The 22,494-nt window shown below is 37.2% G+C and overlaps 2 protein-coding genes across 7 annotated transcripts; one reads left to right on the forward strand and one right to left on the reverse strand.

Moving 5' to 3' along the window:
• Window positions 1-2,408: 2,408 nt before the first annotated feature.
• On the reverse strand, window positions 2,409-4,610 carry LOC148863974 (purine permease 2-like). The gene is made up of 3 exons (XM_088980204.1): window positions 4,117-4,610; window positions 3,201-3,239; window positions 2,409-2,827 (listed from the first exon to the last, which is right to left on the reverse strand). The coding sequence occupies exons 1-3, from the start codon at window positions 4,327-4,329 to the stop codon at window positions 2,813-2,815; spliced, it is 267 nt and encodes an 88-aa protein (XP_088836330.1). The 5' UTR covers window positions 4,330-4,610; the 3' UTR covers window positions 2,409-2,812.
• A 1,657-nt stretch (window positions 4,611-6,267) lies between these two features.
• Window positions 6,268-21,306, forward strand: LOC148863975 (two-component response regulator ORR21-like). Of its 6 annotated transcripts, XM_088980144.1 has the most exons (8): window positions 6,870-7,009; window positions 7,295-7,432; window positions 15,216-15,368; window positions 15,739-16,140; window positions 16,275-16,328; window positions 16,473-16,549; window positions 18,546-19,742; window positions 20,836-21,306. In XM_088980144.1, the coding sequence occupies exons 2-7, from the start codon at window positions 7,351-7,353 to the stop codon at window positions 19,740-19,742; spliced, it is 1,965 nt and encodes a 654-aa protein (XP_088836270.1). In that variant the 5' UTR covers window positions 6,870-7,009; window positions 7,295-7,350; the 3' UTR covers window positions 20,836-21,306. The 6 variants fall into 6 exon arrangements, with proteins under 6 accessions (XP_088836268.1, XP_088836266.1, XP_088836267.1 ...); XM_088980140.1 differs by lacking the exon at window positions 7,295-7,432 and having other exon boundaries at window positions 6,339-7,009; XM_088980141.1 differs by lacking the exon at window positions 7,295-7,432 and having other exon boundaries at window positions 6,339-7,009; window positions 20,852-21,306.
• Window positions 21,307-22,494: the final 1,188 nt, after the last annotated feature.

The following is a 22,494-nucleotide window of genomic DNA, read 5'->3' on the forward strand; positions in this document are numbered from 1 at the left end:
AGTAAATACTAATAGAAAAGGCGAAATGTTGAATTTACCCTCCACTATTCCTCAAATTTTCAAAATAAAACTTAATTAATGAAAAGTTATAGAAACTGGAGCTCAGACAACAGGACCAGAAATTAACTATGAATTTAGGAGAAAAAAGGCCAAGTCCGGAATGATTATCTAAGGAGATTATGCAATACAGGATGCTGTAGAGGTGAACAACCAAAGGTGAGGTTGAGCGACAAATGAAAAATAAAAAAAAAGAAAAAGAAAAAACAACTGAGTGCTTGAGAGATAATTTTCTGTTTTCTTCTTCAATTGTTTTGATCGGTTTTCTTCTTCTCTTCTCTCCATCTCTGGTACCCACTCATCTATCTTTCAAAATTTGTTTTTGGGTTTGTAATTTTGGGGATTTTGCGCAGGAAAAAAGAGAGAGCAAACTTTAAATGGATTTTTGGAAGCCAGATGGTTCAGAATAGAGATCTAGGTTATCCTTCTTTTTTTAGTCAAATTCTTTTATGTTAGCTTAGATCTTCTTTTTCTTTTTCATCAACTAAGAGGGTTGTTTTTCTGTCCCTCCAGTTTATTTTCTTGAGTTTGGCTTCAGTCAGGGCAAGCCCATTCTTACACGTTCCAACAGTCTCTTGTAACCTTGCATTGGGAATATCTACTCATGAAGTAAAGCACATAAGTAGGGAGATATTCCTAATGCAAGGCTGTAAAGGTTGTTCGAACAGGCTTTGATCTAACTGAAGCCGGACTCTATTTTCTTAGCTCTAGAGGTTTTCTTTTGTTTGAACCTCTTTCATCTTATGGCCCTGTTTTTTCAGATCTCCTTAGGGAGGAGCTCATGAAAGGAACCTTTTTATCAAAGGTGCTTCACCAAGCTCCTCTGGAATCCCTTCTACCCCTTCATTGGCGTTTCTTCCGTAAATGTAATTTGATAAAGGGCAGAGACCCGAGTTCAGCTTTAATTGGGGCAAAGCCCATTCAAGCAGCCTTTATTGCCTTGCATTGAGAATATCTCCGTACTTGTGTGCTTTATTTTATGGAGAGATATTCCCAATGCAAGGTTGCAAAAAGCTGTTAGAATGGTGTGGGCACAAATTTGTCCCGATAGAAGCTGATCTCCAGAGACCGGGGCTTCCGTTCGCAGGGGATGTCCGGTGGCCTTCTCAATCACCATACATTGAAGAACTCAGACATCGATAGAGAATCCTTGTTCATCCCCACGAGCAACTTCAGATGCCATGAAGATCGGTGTCCCAGTAATAGATACCCGGTTTACAAAAGAGGGATGAAGGGTAATATTGGGTTTTAAAAAATTATACATCATGTAATGTCACATTTGTATGGATTTTAACATAACATTAAGTGACATTAACGGCAAGGGTAAAGTTAGTCAATTATCAGAAACAACAGGAACAATTTAAGACAATAATTAAACAGTAAGAATACAATTTATCAATTAGCTAAACATTAAGAATAATTTAAGAAATTTGCCCCTATCCAAAACTCCACACCCTGACCTCATATTCAATTTGATTATCTTGGATCCGGTCCTTCCGAATTCGAATGAATCATATACAATTTCAAATTGGATTTGGATGGGACTTGTAGAACTCAATTGAAAAATGAATTGGATTCAATGTACCTCTTGATCCAATAAAAATCAGACTCCGACATAATTATATATTAATATATTATATAATATAACATATTAACGCCTTTGTTCATTTTTATTGAACTTTTAAGTATTGTTGTGAACAAAAAATATAAATCCTTGTTTGGAATAAAAATTTAATCCTTTTGTAGTTTTGTATATTTAGTACATAATTAGGCTTTAGAACAAGACAACTTTTGTATTGGGTTTGCAATAAGTCCATCAAAGCCGGATGAAATTTGAAATCCAAAAAATCCGATCGAAGTCAAACTCAAATGCATTGTTCATACATTCAGATGCCATTAGTTTCTTATTGGATTGAACCCGGATTTAGCTGGATCCAATCCTAATTCGATTCAATTATAAACCTACAAAAATGCAAAGAAATAAAAATAATAATTTTAACAACATCCTAATTAAACACTACATTACCACCAAAAGTAAAAATGATAATAATACTGAGGTCCCGTTTGATTCATAGGAATGGGGTCTGGAATTAGAATTAGAATGGACTATTCTGATTCTAACTGTTCAATTGGATAGAATCGGAATCCATGACATTTCTCATTTGAGGAAATGGCCAGTTTCTGTCCCTCCATTGAGAATGAAATCTCATCGGTATTGATTCCGATTTTCATTCTCATCCCTGTCTGAACCAAACAAACTATGGAAATAAACCATTTTGATTCTAATTCCAAAGAATTTCAATTCTAATTCTGACTACAAACCAAACAGGCCTTAAAGACCTATCAACAATGAAACAATAATAAAACTAACAAAATAATCAATCAGGACAAATCAATTCCATGACATATAATAACATTCGAGGAGGCCAAACTAAAACATGAGTACATCAACTTAAAACATTAGGCCAATTCCGTGACACAACCCCGAATTAAACCCATCACCAGTACAAATCTCCATTGAAGATGTGAACAACATTTTTGAAAAAAAGAAAATAAAAAGAACAGATGGGATCATGGGAACAAAAAAAAGAAAAAAAACAATAATAAAAGAGATAAACCTTCATCGAAGAATTGATAAAGCACACAAGCCACTGATCTCCGTCGCCAAATACGGTGCATCAATATTAACTAAAATTTTTAAAATAAAAGAAGCTCATTCCTCCATCAGCAAACAAAGGATCCAATTAATCCATGATCACCGAGTATACACCTGAAACGATTCTCAAACATGAGTTGTGGTAAACCAAAACATAGGAAAAAAGATGAAAATTGCATGAAAAAAAACTGGTTTTAAAGAAGAAAATTAGACACATAAAGTTGTTACGAAGTAAAAAAATGTAAAATACACCATTAAAGAAACAAATAGGACACAGAAAGTTCTGATAATCCTGTATAATTGTTGAATGGAGAATCCGATCCTTCATTGCCTAAGTGACTAAACTACCGCCAAAAGAACACCGCAACTCAGAGGCAACATGGCTGAAACCAACAAACCAACTCTTCCCATACCATATTCCGTATCATAGATTTTCCTTACAGATAAAAAACTATATTATTGGAGAAACCTTGGTTGTTTTTCATACCTTGAGTGTATTTGGTTGAATACAAAAGCGATGGTTGTCCTACAAAAATTCCAAAGCAGTGGTTATAATTTTAGAGATTTTTAGACTGCACTGCACCCTAGAATTCAGATTTGAACTGCAGATCTACAACAGAGTTCAAATCTGCGCCCCACCCGGTTTCGCCCCACAAATGCCCCACACACTCAATGTGCGCCACCTGTCCCTTCACACGGTTCCGCTAGTAGCGCATGTAGGGATAATGGGACGTCTGTTAGCCCCTTCCATTGCCCCCAAAAGTCTCAAACCATTTCATTCGAAAGACTAGGGTATCTCAAAGATCCCTTCTCCTTCTTCGGCACCAACGACCTACAACGACAACCGACGATACTCTTCAGTTCACCTTTTCACACATTTTTTATTTTTTCTTTTTTTTTTCTGATATTTTTGTTTTCCAGAAATCAGAGAAACCGGCGGCAGAGTTCTCTTCTCCTTCTCCGGTTATCCACAGGTTATACCTCATTCATTGGCAATTTTTTGAGTGATATCAATCCTTCAGACCATGTTGCCAAGTGGAAATTCAAGGTCATTGGGGTTAATTTGGTTTAATTTGGCTCATTCCATGAAAGAAACAAGCACCGTTTCGATCTCCCAGGGATGGACACAAGACTAGGCTTGAACATCAGACCCGAAAGAGAGTGTTTAGGCCTCAAGGAAATCCTGATTTTATGTCCATTTCCTCTAAAGGATGCTTGCACCCATGGAATGACCAACCAAAAGTAAACTCTTTGGGATCCTTCTCAAGAGCCCCATGGAGAGAGAGAGAGAGAGAGAGAGAGAGAGAGAGAGAGAGAGAGACTTGAAAGTCATTGTTGACCAGCATTCCAAAGATGCAGAAAACATTGGAGAAGATGGATGCTACAATCTGAATCTCCATTACCAGAGAATAGGTTAGGCCCTGCTTCAATTTCTTGTACATGAGCTCAATCAGAGGAGGAGTCAATCCATTAATCAGAGCTGCGTTGGTTGTCATAGCGAAACCCACGTAATACTGTGTGTTGGATTCATTAGCAGGGCGGTCAGAGCTTGCATGGAGGGCAAGAACTATTGCACCCATGGTCGACAAAACAACTGAGTTTATGGAGTGAAGCATGAACTTTTGCCCAACCAAAAGGAATGCAAACACTACTGTGAAGATCAGCTAAGTGGAACCTATCAAACCATCGGTTGAGACGGGTAGACGGGACAAACCAAAGCCATATAAGTAGTTGGCGAAGCTATTGACAAGGCCGAGAATTGTGTGGGCAGCAAATAGATAGGTATTCATGAAGTAGAGCTTGGCATCTTTATTGCTTTTAACTCTGTCGTGGGTTTCTTTGATTTTTGGAAAACGAAAATATCATAAAAAAAAAGAAAAAAAAATGTGTAAAAAGGTGAGCTAGAGAGTACCGCCAGTCGTTGTAGGTCACGGGTGCCGGAGCAGGAGAAGGGAACTTTGAGATACCCAGTCTTTCGAATGAAATGGTTTGAGACTTTTGTGGGGTAACGGAAGGGCTTAACGGACTACTAGCGGAACCGTGTGAAGGGACAGGTGGCACACATGGAGTGTGTGAAGCATTTGTGGGGCGAAATCGGGTGGGGCGCAGATTTGAACTCCCCACAAAAATTCAAAATTTATGAACACCTCCCTCTATAACACCTATACCCGCCCATAAATTGGCATTAATTCCGAGCAGACACCTACCCCCCAATTATACTATGGAGCTAGGATTTCAAAGGTGGACCGAACGGTAAACACCCCTATATTTTATTATAGAGCTTTCCTGGGTCTATTAGCTTGAGACGTTTTTGGATTTGTTAGCATTAATTGTTGCACAGTTACTCTATTCTTTAGGCAGCATTTGGTTAAAGTGCAATTTTATTTGTATTAGTACAAATGTATAGAAGTGCAAATGAAAAGAATGGAAATTTTGGTTTAATTTTAAATAATAAATAATATATTATATATTATAAATAAATATATATATATATATATATTTATATAATGCATATTTATTAATTTATAATGTATAAAAAATATAATATATATATATATATATATATAATACACATAAATATATATAAAATATATATAAAATATATATACACTAGTTGGTTTTGTTAACCATCAATTTTCTATTTTAGTTAACCAAAACCTAATCGACCGATTTGGTTAATAAAAATTCCAGTTTGATTTGAGTCATTTTTTTTCCGATCAATTCAGTTTTTTTGGTTTTTCTTGCTCAACTCTAACCAAAATGCTTTTTTCCCTCATAATTTCCACCCCCATTCCTTTTAACCATTTTTTCTCTTTATATGAAAGTGTAGGGAGTTTCGTTACTCAATTCCACCATATTGGTTTGTCAAAAGAATAATAAATCATCAACAAACATCACATGGATGATACTAATGAAAGCGTTATGAATTTTGATGCCTTCTGTAACACCCTCCAAATGAAGCTTATTGAGAATGCAAGATAAAACACAACCTAAGAGTCTATTTTGTTCATAATTGAGATCAAAATTGGAATTGACTTTGGAATGATCTATTTCTCTAGTCTTATTTGATTCAAACATGAATTGAAATAAGCTGAAATGAGATTTCGTTTTCAAAGAAGGAGAGGAAATGAATAATGACTATTTCTTCAAATGAAACGATGTCATTCCAATAAGAATGGGAAGAGAATTCAAATTCCACCGAACCAAATAGTTAGAAAAAACTCTTATTCCTATAAACTATAACAGACTGTAAGTTTTTAAGTTTTTTAAGGAGATTCTGAGTTCTCTCCGCTTTAAATGACTAAAATTGAAACCGGATAAATCTTAATTAAAATAATTTTATTATTTAATCATGTTATTCATTAAAAAACAAAATAATAAGTTATTCAGTTCAGCCACTCCAGCCCTTATCAAACCTGCATTTCCAGAAAATTCATGAAAATCGAACCGAAAATGTAAATGGTTTTGCTTCTCCACGTGGTATTTTGAGATTCCCAAGAACATTCCATACTAAGCTCCCAGATTTCAAGCCGAGCCAAGGCCATTCATTGGCCGGCCGCGGCTCCATTTGTGGAAGAACGCACGCGAAAGGAGAAAGCACTGTGGGCCACTGAAGCTCACACCTCTCTGCATTATAATAATTAGAAAAATATTATATAAATATGTGCAGTGTTAATGGCGCTTTCTCTTCTTGACCTATCTTCTTTCTCTCTTCTTTTTCTGCTTATTTCTTAATTAATTAAAGTTTTTTTTTATTATTTTCTTCTTCTCTTCTTATCTCGTTCGCCATTTCCGGATCGAGGGTCTGAAAATAAGCGGAAATCCATTTGAAACAGGTGGAAGTGGAACAGTGGTTTTGTTGCAGATCTGGTGGAGTTGGACCAGAGAAGAGCCTGATTAGATTAGAGGAGTGTTTTTGAGCGAATCTTTTGAGGTGGGGTGTTGATAATCTGTTTGGAAATGGAGATTATGCTGATCCCGCGGTTTGGGTATCGAGTTCGAAGGAAAGATCCACCGTGGCCGAGGATCTGGTGGGTTTGAGCTTGGTGGGGTGAAGAAGTGGGAGGTTTTTGTGGGTTGGGAGGAGTTGCTTGGTTTTGTGGAGTTTGGTCATGGCTACTGTACAGAAATTGTCTGTCTCGAGTGGAAGCACGAACGGGGGCAGTTATGGGTCGTTCAAGACTGATGCTGTTGTGTCGGATCAGTTTCCGGCCGGGCTGAGAGTTCTTGTAGTTGATGATGATACGACTTGCTTGAAGATTTTGGAGCAGATGCTTCGAAAATGCTTGTACCATGGTGAGTTCATCTTGTGTCTCTTTATCTATATCTATATTTCTGTCAGTTAGTGGAGTTCGTGATTAAAATCAATTATTTGTTTATTTATTTCTTTGCTTGTTCTTAGTTATTTGGACAATAAATGTTGAAATTTAAGTTTTAGAACTGAAGAGCTGAGGATTGGTAGCGTTTGAATTCCAATTATGGAAAAAAACTAAGAACTTCAGATGGTAGTTACTTAAGTATAGGTTGTGAGTTGCTCTTCGTAGTTGCTTATCTGCTGTTTGCCTGGTTTTCACTTTTCAGTTGGTGCAAGTTAATCAGAAAACTGTGCACGGGTTTCCTTCTACGTCTCATGCTGGATGTTAGGGGATTTGACAGTTGAGCATATTTGTCAAGGCGTGGCAATTCTGAGCGACAGTGGGGCGCCTAGTCGACTCCTAGGCACGAAGAATTTCATAAAATGAAAAAAAAAACTAAAATTTACTTAATTCCCTAGTTTTGTCTACCATTCAGCATGAATATTAACCCGAAAAAATAGCAATTCTGGAGACCTTACCAACTAACCAGTTGTCACCTTGCGGCAATTATCTTTGTTAAGATTTAATGACATTATAAGTCCTCTCAAAACATGGCAAATCATTGTATCTAGGACAATATTATTACAAATACATTAATTTCAATACATTAAAAAACAATACTTATATAATAAACATTTAATAGAGCAATTTCATATCAAACAAGACTCATAAAAAAAAATCATATAAAAAAAGCAACTAAAGAAGGCTATAATTTTATATGAGGGAGGGAGGGACCTCTTATACTTTTGTTCTCTGTTTCCTTTTTTCTTCTTAAAACTCTTTAGATCTTTTAAATTTGAACGGTAGAACTTTAAAACAACATATACACGATATATATAGTATATTAGTATATAATAGAATTTACTAGGCTTTTAACATATTAGTAATGTATAGAAATATGAATGATATTATGATAAGTTACCCATCTTGTCATTTTTGTCACCTAAGTGAGGGTTTCAAGTACAACTATGCAGTTGGTTTGGTTTTAAGTACAACATTCATGTAGGCAATGCATCCTGTGATTTCTCCTGGGCCTACAGTAATTCTGCAGTCTCGTTGTACAATATGTTTTTTCTTTGTTATGCCTCTTTCTGAAGTTTCTGAGCCATAGAAGGTGGCCCAACAACTGAAGAGAATCCCATGACAGGTTTTTTAGTCTAGATTTGCTGATCACAACACATTGCTGGCCACATCCATCCAGCTGCACATCGGGAATACCGATGATATAAAGTACAAGAGATGTTCCCAATGTGCGGCTGGGTGAAATGGTCAACAGATCTGAACTCCAGGTTTTTCTGTAGTTCCTTGAGGATGCTTACTGAATAGAGTTGAAATCATACCCATTAGCTGCACTTCCAACTGGTTGTATGGAAATTCTTATAAGCATTCAATATGGTTAGGTGATATTAACTTCTGTGCCCTCAGTTTGCTTCTCATGGAGGTTTCATTGATTTAAGTCAGAGCCACTTGACTATTTGGGGTGTTAATTCGATTGGTCAATTTGGCCCCTGGGGTGGCAGTTGGAATTTCTGCACTTCAACTTGTTCACTTGTTGGGCTATAACTTTAGGGGATTTCTTTTATTTTGCTTTGTTTTGTTTTCAGTGGGGAGTAGTGGACAGTGGAACTAACATGGAAGATTTCTCATGACCCCTTTACTGCGTTGAATACTTGGTAGTTGGTATTTGTAATCCCAGTTAAGTTATTTGGTTGATTCAGCACAAATGAAGTTCAAAAAATCTGTAATAAAGATGAAGGATAATGGAGAAAAAAAGCTGAAACCAAGAGGAGAAGAAGAAGAGCAACCAAAATTTTGGGGTTCTAATAAGTCCCCACTATTTTTATATTGAGAATAGAAAGCTCAGAAATTACAACTCTACCCTTAATGAGGTGGCAGGAATTAAAAACAATAAAAATAGTGGCCCATGAGCCCAATAACAAATACACTAACATGCCACAAATAAAACATAAAAAGAATAGCACAACAGGCTTGATAAATAAAAGAAATGCATATCTGGCCCGTCAACTGGGTTGATGTCTTTATGGAGGCAAATTCCTTGCATTTGGAAGTTGTGTCATTTTAGCTTTCACCTTAGAACAAAAGTTTTTTTTTTTTTTTGTTGGATAAGTAAGAAAGATATTGTATAAATTTCAAAAGAAAAGTATAGAATCCATCTTTTGGGAAACGGAAAAAAGTTCTCCTTAATCATTCTTTAATGCATTTCATTTTATCATGATTCTTGATTGCTTCCCAAGGACAATCAGATTTCCTTGATTCTTATGATGGGTTCCATGTTTACGAGTTTACATGTGAATAACATAGGAAATTACATTGGCTAGAAGAAAGCATGATGTGTGATACTAACATCTTACATCTGAATCGTGGGTCAGTTTTAACGAAACTGAGTTAAGGATAGTCTTAGGTCTTTTATTTCATTTCTGGTATCAGTTATTGAAACATCTTGATTTTTCAGCATTAAGGAATAGCGAGTTTATTTGATGCTATATCAACTTATCAAATGAAAATTAAGCAAGTTAGATATGATTGCTATTGGATAGGCTTATGGCTAAAATATGATCATTTTAGTGGTCCTTGACAGAAATCATTATTCTTTTTTGATATTTTAGTTTCCTTAATTCAATTATAATTTGTTTAGATTAATTTCTAGTTGGTTTTTTAAGTCCTTCAGTTGTTTGAGATTTTAGAATGGTTTTATATTGTTATGGAATTGTTATAATGAGGTTGTCTTCATCATAGGATTATCATGTTTTCTCTTTAGATTTCAAAATTTCTACATACAAGGGATTGGGACCAACATTAAATCAGATCCTTCTATGGGATTGGCCAATGTTATTATGTGGCATCAACTGTATAGTTATTTGACAATTCATTTTGATGGTGAGTGATATTCTATTAGAGCTTGAGTGCATATAATCCAATTGCTGACTTTCGGTGTAGGTTTTCCCTGAGATGAACCTATTAAATGGTGAGTCTATTTCTCTAATCCATGGTAAACATAACAATTGAAGGGAGGGCACTTTATAGCTGTTGCAAGCAGGGCACACTTGTAGCAAATCTTTTTTTTTTTTGGGGGGGGGGGGATAGGTAAAGGGCACCTTTATAAATTGTTACAAAGAGTGTGTGGTGTTTACAGGAATAAGAGCCAAGCATCTCAAAAGTCCCTAGGTAGCCATATCTACCTTCCCCATTACACCCTTTCTTTTTATTTATAGTTTTATACATACAAACTAAATAACAAATTCCCCTTGGCCATCCCCAATACAGTAGTGTACTATTAATCCTTTGTTTGACCAAAGCATCAGCCAAACAGTTTGCCTCTCTTGGTGACCATTAAAAGTGTGCTCCTAGTTTATACACCAGCTTCCTTACTAAGATGTGTCTGAACTGTTATGGACTGTGGTTGTTTTTTAGCAGATAGCCTACAATTACATGTGAATCACCTTGCCAGGATATCTTTGAAACTTAGGGGCTTTTCCAGCTTTAAACCTTGGTGCAATGCCAATAGTTCTGCCTTTGGTGTGTTTCTTTGAGCTCTATACCCCGAAAGCAATGCTAAAATCTTTTTGTTATAATCCCTAAACACCCCTCAAATGCATGATTTTCCTGGATTCCCGACATTATTCCGAGTAGATTTTGAAACCTTCATTTTATTCCAATTTTGTTTTCAAAATAGGGGCTAATTCCCGAGTGCACAATGATAAATGCCTGACAAGACCTCCTTTCAGCTGGTGTTATGCATCTTCATTCTTCTTAATGCAAAAGATCTTTATTAAAAAAAGAAAGAAAGATGGGATCCTCCTTGCTCCTCTGCTCCCCTTCCTCCTTTTTCCTCATGCCACTCCTCTTAAGGAGGTTAATGCCTCTTACGTTTTGAACTACGCCTCATGCAACCGAGTAGTGGAATGCCTCGCGTCATGCCTCCACATTTTAAAACATTGGTCTCCTCCGATTGGATGGACCACTGACTTTCTTTCCAACCAAATCCTTGGACTTTCGGAGACCGACTGAAATCGCCTTGTACATGGTCTTATATTGGGGTAAACTAATGGCGATCCAATTGACCATAATGTATGGATAAAGGGTGTAAGTGGGCTGGTAGAGAGGCTACCGGGGATTGTAAAGTCCTGGCACATTTTGCATAGTTATATGTAGTTCAGAACCACCGGTTTCAAAGAACGAGTGCAAAGTAGAGAGACCATGGTCAACAATGATTCCAACACAAGAACAACCTTTGGAGTAATCTTTAAATGCAAAGTTCAAGCCTGGATGGGAAAGTAAAGGGTGATATTAGTAGTTCTCCCCTTCCACAACGACATGACCACTTCATCTATGATTGTTCTTTTGAAACAATGTGTAATACCCTTGTGGGGTTGAGAAAGTTGGCCATCCTTGATTAACTCATCCTAGTTTTGGATCAAAAGCTTCACAAGCTCAAGGATGACATTGGCAGTTCTCCCCTTCCACAATGAAGCAACCCCTTCATCGTTGATTGTTTTTTTGAAATATTTGGTAATACTTGATGAGGGGTAGCTTGGCTGACCAATCACAAGGAGACATGTGGTGAGCCTGAACCATTTGACGACACCTCGGCACCACATGAGACCGGTCGGGTGAAGCCGAGACGACCCAAACCGACCAACCTAGCTTACATCCCGACTTGAGAAAGGCTAGCAGGTCGCTCCTCGACAGGGTGGTGCATATCACTTCGGGGGGGATAAGCCAATGACCTTGGAGGTTGGCATGATCCCTCCAACCTGGGCAGACTTGAGTAATAAATAGACTTTTGGGGTACCGATCCTCTGACCTATGTGGCAGGACGTCCTTATTCGGAATTGCACGGTTATCGGTGCCGAGTCAGGTGGCGGCATGACGCCTACCTGATATGCATGTCCCTAGTTCCGGCACGATTTGGAGAGTTCGAATGTCGATCACTACCAACGTGGAAGATAACGAACCGATAAGGCCGGTCGTTTTCAGATATTTCGAAAACAGAACACAGACCCCGACACCTATAAAAGGACCTCACTATTGCTTTAGAAGGTACAGGCAATCTGTGCAACTTACTCTTTGTTCTGTCAAGCTCTTTACTCTCAACACCCTCATCGCTAACTTAAGCATTAGAGTTCCTAGCCTGGGTTTAGCACCCCGGGTACTCTGATCCTGTGTCTTTTTGCAGTTCAGTGGATTGACCTTATCAGCCCGTCCGTTTGAGCTGTCCAATAGGGAGATCGGCAAATTCCTGCAACATCAATACCCTTGTAGGGTTTAGAGCAGTGGCCAGCCTTGATCATTTCATCTTGGTTCTTGATCAAAGGCTTCGCATGCTCAATGAGAGCAACGGTTGTTTTGGATACGGAAAAAAATTCACTCAAAAGGAAATCAATGGCAAAGTTAGTAAATCCTTTCTCTTTGAGGGCTTGGAAGAAGGTAAGCAGATGGGGTAAGTCAGGTAACAATGGACGGGTCATGCCACCATCATTGCTGCTGCTGCATAGATGCACCAACAATTATAGAAATCCTACATTGCTATAATTCTCATCTCATATGCATAGCACCTTGATTCAAGGCATTGCATTTGTAGAGTAGTTCTGATTCAAGAGATGGCATACGACTGGTTGCTCTGGGCAATACAAACCATGAGAAAAAACCCAAAAAAAGGGAGATTTTGGCCTCTGTTTGTAATCCCACCTGCACCTGGATTGGGCGATGGGCTACCCCCTGTTGTGTAGCCCTTCAGAAAATATCAAAAAATGATTGAACAACAAAGAAAGATAATAACGGAGATTCGGAGAGTTAGTAAATTAATATTCAACTATGAAATAAATTACCTACTATGAATGAATGGTAGGTCCTAATGGAGTCAGTGCCACTGGGTTTCTCTAGGAGTTGACACCTTCTTAAGTTTGGAGTCAACACCATAAATACCTTTGGGATCCAGTTATAGAAAGAATGGAGAATAAGCTTTCATCTTGGAAGTTTAAATACCTTTCATTTGGGGGGAGAGTTACTCTTTTGAAAAGCACACTTGCCAATCTTCCCACATATTTCTTGTCCCTCTTTCCAATCCCAACTAAGGTGGCCAAGAAGCTGGAAACTTTGCAGAAGAAATTTCTTTGGAAGGGCTGGGAGGAAGAAAAAAATTCGTCTTGTTAGGTGGGATCAAATCTGTCTCCTTATGGAGGAAGGTGGTTTGGGGTTAAGGAAAATTAAGGTCTTCAACTTGGCTCTCCTTAGTAAATGGTTGTGGGGATTTTGCTCAAGAAAGAAGTGCTTGGTGGAGGAATCTTATTGCAGCTAAATTTGGGGTGACTAGGGGCAGTTGGGGTTCTCTGGATCCTTTCCCAAACTGGGGCTGCTCCATTTGGAAAGGTGTAATGGAAATTTTCCCCTCGTTTGTGGAAGGTCTAAGCCTTAAAGTTGGAAGAGGTGATAGAATCTGTTTCTTGAAAGACCCCTGGTGCATGGAGAACCCTCTGGCTGATACTTTCTCTCTTATATCAATGTGCTGCAAATCAAGATGCCCTGATTGCTGATTGTTATTCCACCTTAGATAATGTGGTGACTTGGATTCCCCAGTTCAGAAAGAATCTGTTTGATTGGGAGTTGGAAGAGGTTGTGGATCTTCTGGCAACTCTTCAAAGTCAGAGCGTTGACATCAATTTGGAAGATGAGTGGATTTGGAAGTGGAGTAAGGATGGATGCTTCTCAGTCAAATCACTGGCTCTTAAGCTAAGCAGTTCAGGTGTTGTGAATTTTCCAAATATGCAGATTTGGAATTCTTTCAGTCCTTCTAAAGTTAACTTCCTAGTATGGACTGTGGCCCTCAACAAATGTCTGTCCAAAGTTAACCTGGAGAGGAGAGGAATTCAATTCAACTCCCAGATGTGTCCTGTGGTCTGTGTGGACTGCACCCAGAATCTTCTGATCATCTGTGCCTGCATTGTCCTGTTGCAGCCCAGGTGTGGGCTCACTTCATCAATGTTGTGGGGATCAACTAGGTCATGCCGAACTCTGTCAAAGACCTGTTATGCTGTTGGAAAGTCAGTGGTTTGAAGGAAAGAGGAAAAGTGGTTTGGAAGGCAATCCCTGCAGCTGTTCTTTGGTCCATTTGGACTGAGAGAAATAGCAGAGTTTTCTGCAACAAAAAGAAGAATCCAGAAGAGATTGTGCAGAGTGCAATCAGCAAATTAGCTTCCTTGATTGCTGTTACTCCAGCTTTCAATCATTTGAATGTATTTCAGTATCTGAGAACACAGTTGTTCTGGTGTCTTGTTGAGTGCTGGCCAGTCCTTTTTGGGTTGACTCCTGTTGTATCTTCTTTCATTTATCAATAAATTTTCCTTACCTTTTCAAAAGGAGAAAAACACCATAAATATTAGTAGAGAAAACTCTTTCATTCATTCATTTATTCATTCTTTTTTTATAAGTTTTCGTTCATTTATTCATTCATTAAATGTGTTTATGTAGAGGATACGCAATAATTTCTTTTGAGATTTACAATATATTTATTTCCCTACTCATATATTCTTTTAAACCAATTCATGAGGATCCTCCATTAGTAAAATATCATATACGTATGCTGCACTATTCCTATTCATTAACCTCTTGTATGAACCTATTAAGTTCATTGGGTCTTACAAACTAGGAGCAGGACTAAACCCTGTATATTGTAGGCTCTTTATATGTTACAAAGCCCTCATGGGCTGGCAATATGGCTCAAGTGTGGCTGGTGGACACGTGCTCTCATACTTCTCTTGCTACTTAGTGATTTACTTTATCTCCAACAAAGGAAAAAAAAATAATAATACAGCTCAAGTGTGGATGATGGTGAAAGGCACTTGGTTGCCCTCAGGCTGCCTGACCCTGTGTTTTCTTCTAGTTCGATATTAAGCAATTTTGCAAATATTTGTTCTTTATATTTAAAATTTTTCTGTAAGTGTTACTTTTTTCAAGCTTGTTTTAGTTCACTGCACTAATATTTTGGGTGTTTCCCTTATCCCTCCTTTTACCTTCTTTTTTTTTGACTTTGTATTGAAAGTATCCATTGCTATATTTCTTTATCTTATTGATGTTCTGAAAATTCTACAACTAGAAAATAACAACTTACACAATTTTTACTTTTTCAGTTACAACATGCTGCCAGGCTACAGTTGCTTTAAATCTTCTCCGGGAAAAAAAGGGTTGTTTTGATGTGGTAATAAGTGATGTTCATATGCCTGATATGGATGGATATAAGCTTCTTGAACATGTTGGGCTGGAAATGGATCTGCCTGTTATCAGTGAGTAATCTTTGGTTTCTCCTTAATGCTTTAGTAGGTGCATTTTGATAAGCTTTTGCTTTAAAGCTAAAAGTATCTTTTCTCTTCATACTTCCAAAAGTAGATACTTGTTCTGTTTGTAGGCTTTCTTTGTCTCTTCCTTTCTTAGGTCACTTTACTACTTCCGAAAACCCAAAAAGTAAGATATTTGTATGTATTAGCAAACATGCTTTATGATTTCTTTTTGGTTCTCAGAGTCAAAACTGAGATTGCTTCTGAAGTTTTTTTTTTTTTTTTTTCTTTGGATCAATGCTTCTGAAGGTTTATCCAGATAGACCTTTGATTTATTGGTTTCCTGTTTCCTGAGCTAACTTCATATTCTCTTCTTTAGTGATGTCTGCTGATGGAAGAACAAGTGCAGTGATGAGGGGGATCAAACATGGCGCTTGTGATTATTTGATTAAGCCTGTACGTGTAGAAGAGCTAAAGAATATTTGGCAGCATGTTGTTCGGAAAAGGTGGAACGAAAATAAAGAACATGAACAATCAGGTAGCATGGAAGATAATGATCGCCATAAACGGGGATCAGATGATGCTGAATATACTTCCTCTGTAAATGAAGGAACAGATGGTAATTCAAAATCTCAGAAAAAAAGGAAGGATACTAAAGAAGATGAAGATGATGGAGAAATGGAAAATGAAGATCCATCAACATCAAAAAAACCACGTGTAGTGTGGTCAGTGGAGCTCCATCAACAGTTTGTTAGTGCTGTCAACCAGCTTGGAATTGACAGTATGGTTGCTATCTCCTTGCATTTTGTTTTCATTCACATGTATTTTCCTCCTTTAAGAAGTAAATTTTGTTATCAACAACAAAAGTCAAAATTTTATTGCACAACAATTGATACAAATTTTATTGCATTATAGAGAGAAATATAACCCAAAGGCACACTGCCACTGTAATGCCCCACAAAATGAAAGGTTCACGTTGTTGACGAAATACTACCTCTCTTGATCTAATTTATTTTCGCTTCTGATTGTAACCATTTCTTGAAGATGGTAGATTTAAATTTCTTTTTTTTTTTCTTGATTGTTAGTGATGCAATTTTCCTGCTTTCATTGCAGAGGCTGTTCCAAAGAGAATACTTGAACTAATGAATGTTCCGGGTCTAACCAGAGAAAATGTTGCTAGCCATTTGCAGGTTTGGTCTTAACCTACTTATGGATTTTTCTTGTTGCATGTGTTGATAAAAAAATTTTCTTTCTTTCCCTTTTTCTCTGACAAGTTAATCAATCAGTGGAGATCTTGTTAGAGCAGATAGATTCTTCAAAAATATCACATTTCTTTCCTCCCATTACCCCCAACATGGAGCAAAAGGAACCATGACCCAAAGAATATGGAGTTCTGAACCAAGTTTATAAAATAAAAGCAGAAATACTACAATGATACAATGTCCTTTGAAATGGACATGCCGTACTTCATAACTCCTTTTTTTTGTTCAATTTCACAACTCTTTATATTGAATTTTATATACTTGAGGGAGAAAGGGACTGTTTTGAAATGATAAACAGGGTGCTACAAAAAAATGCTTGTATTCATATTGAGACTTAAGGAGTCATATTTGTAGTCCCATAATGTGATCCATATATAATCTTACACACTTGCATTTGGATTCATGAACTGGAGTCATACAAGCCTTATCCTAACTATTAAGTCCTCAGGTATTTATTTAATCTTGGTTTTCAAGGCAATGCCCATGTGGAGCCCCTAAATGATGCCTAGCAAATAAGGTGTTTTTTGTGGGGTTGCCTTTACCTTGGTATTCTTGTATGGAAGCTGTAGAAATTTTAGGTTTTAGTATTTCTAAACTGTATCATAGTTTATAAATAAGGTAAAAGGGTGTAAAATGACATCAGAAGGACCAATAGTCATTTTATAGAGCCATGAAATGGGTTTAGGGGAGGGAAGCTACAACAGTGTTGAGAAAGTATTATGTTCACTGTAGTAGGACTGTAGGGTTTGAACTAGTACCTCATCATGTATTTTTCACTAGATCTTCTTCTAATTTCCTTGATCAAAACAAAACGTTGATTCTCTTTATAGAAGATCAAGGGTCTTTTCTCTTTCATCTGTTGTTTATCTATAATCCTTCATAATCACGACACGACATCTTTCTATCTGTATCCAGAGCAAAATCTCTTCCCCTTTCATTTCCTTTTCTTTGTACTTAACACACTCAGACATTTGATGTTCTCTCTCTCTCTCTCTCTCTCTCTGTCACATTCAACATATTAAGTTCTCTATCCCTTCATTGGTTTGTTTATTTTATTTTTTGATTTAATTTTCACATAATCTTTCTGTATCTGCCTCTTGTATTAACAGAATAACATTTCATCCCCTAGTTATTTTTCATAGGCCATGTGATGTTGTTTAAGCCCTACTTTTAATGTTTGATTCTTTTATGTTTTTTGATTGGTAACTGTTAAGTTATATTATTTCAGTTGTTAAACATGGGGAGGAAGATTTTATGTATTGGCCCAGGTAAGAAGAGTTTCACCTTGTCGGTTAGGATTAATTTTTTGCTGCCCTTGGGTGGGGTGTTCAGTAGGAGATAAGGAAGGCCCAACCGCCCTACCAGTATGATGATTATTCACTTAGGAGGTACATTTTATAGAGAGGAGAATTATTGCCTCCATGCATGAGACTAGAAACTGGAACTGGGATAGGAATAAAGGTATTCATTGATTTTCTAACTTATTTGGTGGTGAATAGAGGTGGTTTGGTATTAAACTTTATGTAGGTAGGGTATCGAAGAAACAAAATGATTGGGAAGTTGTTTATTTACTTTTTACTTTCACAATTGTGGATCCTCTAATATTTATTTACCAATTGCAGTTCCTCTTACAAGATACTACTTGTTGCTAAGTCTTCATAAGTATTAGATATAAATGAGTCCCAAGTAAAATATGATAGGAGATCTAGCTGTGCAAGAAGTATTTATTCAATCTGCCAAATTCTTATAACCCTCATAGTATTGTTTCTCTGTATCAAAATATTTAGTCATGGGACTATGGTCCCATTGCCCCTTCTACATGGAGAGTATTGAAGGGAAATATTTCTCTTTTCTTTATCATCTACAAATATCCATTAATATTTTGATGATAAAAATACCTTAAAGCTGTTCTTTTAATCTGCAGAAATTTAGACTATATTTGAAGAGACTAAGTGGAGTAGCTCAACAACAGGGTAGGATTCCTAGTTCATTTTGTGGGCCTGTAGAATCCAATGCAAAAATGGGTTCACTAGGTAGGCTTGATATTCAAGCATTGGCTGCTTCTGGCCAAATTCCTCCACAAACATTAGCTGCTTTGCATGCTGAACTTTTAGGTCGACCGACAAGTAACCTGGTGTTGCCAGCAATTGACCAACCAGTTCTTCTACAAGCATCACTGCATGGATCCAAGTGCCTTCCTGTTGAGCGTGGTGTATCATTTGGTCAACCTTTAATAAAATGTCCATCTAACATATCTAAACCATTTCCTCAGTCCAACATATCTATTGAGGATATTCCTTCAGGCCTAGGAACATGGCCAGCTAATAGCCTTGCAGGAACAGTGGGCCCAGCAAGAAATCTTGGGGGCTTGAATACCCATAACAGTAGCATGTTAATGCAAATGTTACAACAACAGCAACAGCAACAGCAACAACAACAACATCAGAAACAACAACAGTGTATTCTACCAGAAACTAGCCACACGATTAATGTGCAGCCTTCCTGTGTTGTTGTACCATCTCAATCGTCAACCAATTTTCCAGCAGGAAATACTACTGTTTCCCTCAATCGAAATTCCAGCTTCAGTACTGGTACTGTCATTGATTACAGCCTGCATTCGGGGCAAACAAATAATGGCTCCTCGAGTATCGGACAGGTCCCAGATGGGGACTTGAAAAACATTGGTGTGCTTAATGGGTATGCTGTTCCAAGTTCCATTTCCCCAACAGTCTCATCTTGCTCAATCCAGCCTGACAATAGTAGTTGGCATGTTCAGAATTCAGCAATAAATTTTAGTGTTGCCAATCGATTGCCCGAGCTTGTTTCAAATTCTTGTGAGATTCAAGGTTCTTATGTTACAAGGCCTGCTGCATTACCAGATCAAGGACCTGGCAGGAATCTTGGATTTGTTGGTAAAGGAACTTCCATTCCTAGCCGGTTTGCAGTAGATGATCTTGAACCACCAATGTGCAACATGAACCAAGTGAAGACATTTGGTGATAGTAATGGTGACATAGTGAAGCAAGAGGCCGATTTAGACTATATGGAGAATGCTAAAGTGGGTGCCCCTGTATTTCAACAATATTCTTCAAATGATCTCATGAGTGTTCTCTCCAAATAGGTAATAGAAACTTCTCGTTCATAGAAATGAGGATGTTCATTCCCTTCTTGTTATTTTGCATTTCATTCCTAATATCTAATGAGACAAGGAAATATGCAGCATTGTTTTTATGGTGTTTGAACTTTTGTGATGTTTCATGATTTCACCTGGAATCAAATTCCATAGATGTGATAATTTTTCTTTTCTTTTCTTTAAGAGCTGGGGTTAGATACCGGAACTGACCAGAATTTGATGGTTATGTAGGAAGTCAAACAATTTAAAAACAGTAATGATCTTAAACTTCCATCAGATCAATTCCTATGGATAGTCAAAATGAAGCCAAGATTGAGATCAGTTTATGGGAACTAAAATGTTTTCGGAGTTAAATGGCAGTAATTTTTGTGGTGTGGACCATGTTGTGTGCTGTGGGTAGCCTACCCAAACTAGTATGCTTCTTGTTTGACTTTCCAGAGAAGCACAAGACAAAGTGGAGATGCCTTGAAACTATTTGCTCTGTTCAGAAAAGAAAATTAGTTGTTGTATCAATGTAGGTTTTTACGTCAATCTTGTAAACAAAAGACAAATATCAGTTCTGACTTTCTTTCACTTTGCTAGATTTAATTTTGTCACTGCTGATCAAGAAAAGGTACTTTGTTGCTTTCATCACCTGAGCCTTTTATTATGACAGTATGCTGTTCAAGTCAATCAAAAGAATTAATTGTATTTTCACTTTTCTTAATGAAACATGACTGTGTGGTAGATCTTTTTAATCATGGACTTTAATCAAAATATGATAAAAAAAATCAGATTCACACATGTTGGAATTTCCATGTGAATAGTATGGTGTGACTGAAATTTGCCTAATATCATAATATTGTCTTATCTATTTATTCAGTTATTTACATAAATTATCATATTTACTACTACTCTCTCAAAAAGTAAATGCTGTCATAATACATAATCTCACGAAACACATCTCATATGATGTTTGCATTGTTTGAAAAAACTCAATTATTTGGTGATTCGTAATAGTATAATTTCCATGACCTCTAAGTTTGTAAACAGGCATTTTTCTGTATTTCTGCTGGATCTCTCATAGTCTTACTACTTGCAGTAAACTGAACTTACAGTACATGGTGATCATGTGGAACGTGGATTGGTGGAGAGATTTAAACAATTGGATTCTGGTAAAAGATTCCATATAATGTTTATAATTCTTGCCATAGATTCCTTGGGTTAACATCCTGTTTCCCTGAAGAAAACTGCTGTCTGCTCCAATATACATGGAGGTAAGGACTCCTAAGATTTCTCTGTATTTGGCCTCTGATTAATGAAAGTGAGAGAGAAATTTTATTGTACAATAGTTGCTTACAGTGTTTGGAGCATGTTTTATATGCAGTCATGAAGTGTTATTCCCTTTAACTAGTTATTGGGGAAATAATTTGTGTTCAATGTCTCCCTTTCAACTATGTATCAGGGAAACAAGTTGTGTCCAGAGTCTGAATCTGGTTTGAGTTGGCATCTTTTCCTAAACTTAGTGGCATTTCTCCTGTTTTTAATGGGAAAGAAAATGAAGATTTTGCAATTAACTGTAACATAATACCTGTTACTTTCTTTCATGAAGGTGGAAACTTGAAAGATTAGTATCCATGTTTAGGGCCATTTACTAGTTGAAGGCTTGCCTGAAGTGCACTGAATGGTTGCCATGAGATGATATGGGCAATTAAACAATTTACCAATAAAGTGTATATGCCACACACATTAGCTGATGTCTGCTACCTTTGTTTGTTTTGAGCATCTAATGTTTTAGGAATGCAGAATTTTAGACCATTCTAAAGAACCAGCGAGAACTGATCTGTTAAAGGTTAGAAGAACTAGGGGCAGACCAAAAAGGACATGGGTTGTAGTGACAAATGATCTAAGGGCCCATAGTTTAGGAAATAACACTAAATAGTACTCAGTGGCAAAACAGGATTGATGTAGCTGACCTCATATAGTTGGGACAAGGCTTAGATGGTGATGATGAGATTTTCAGTCCATCAAAGGTTGTTAATTTGTGATCATCTGTGGTAGATGTGAGAAATAGAAATAACTAAACTATGAATGTATGCTCTGCATTTGCGGTGGTTCATTGGCTGCATATGGCATTTGGCTAGAGCAAAGCAAAGTCGGTCATTGCTGCGGCTAACCATTGATCTGGAATCATCTGACCTAACCAGGCTAAACCTTTGTTCAAGAGGATTCTGGAGATGGGTTTCCAAATTGAGGACTTATATGTTATGTATGAGAGACTCTTAAATTTGCAGCATCATAAAAAATACAATCTCACTGCATAAAGAACTTAATTGCTAAGCTTTGAATGTGTGCATTGGATAAAAAGAGGTTGCTGTGATATCTATAGATTATGTTGGCAAGCATCAATAGCATGGAAGGATATCTAGATAGGATAAGTGTGTTGACCACCACAGATGTAAACTGTTGTATTTGGCTATCTATATGATTCAATTAGTGCAGGAGATCAAGATATATCATGGTGGAACCAATCTTTCCTTCAGCTAGCATCTTCTTGACAGCTACTTTCTGCCTGAAGTCAGAGTATGTTAGTTGGAGATTCAAATAACCAGAAAGGTAGAATCTGCTTAATGCTTATCATGCTTGGCTGTTCTAGTTTGTAGTATGAAGATTAAAATTCATCAAAACAACACTGTCCTTCAAGGTGGTGGTAACAAACAAAGTTCTGTAACCCGCCTTAAAGACGCTTTGTTGTACTGGC

Source organism: Nelumbo lutea, chromosome 3, assembly GCF_056320005.1.
Source record: "Nelumbo lutea isolate HS-2025 chromosome 3, American lotus-T2T, whole genome shotgun sequence".
Lineage (NCBI taxonomy): Eukaryota > Viridiplantae > Streptophyta > Magnoliopsida > Proteales > Nelumbonaceae > Nelumbo > Nelumbo lutea.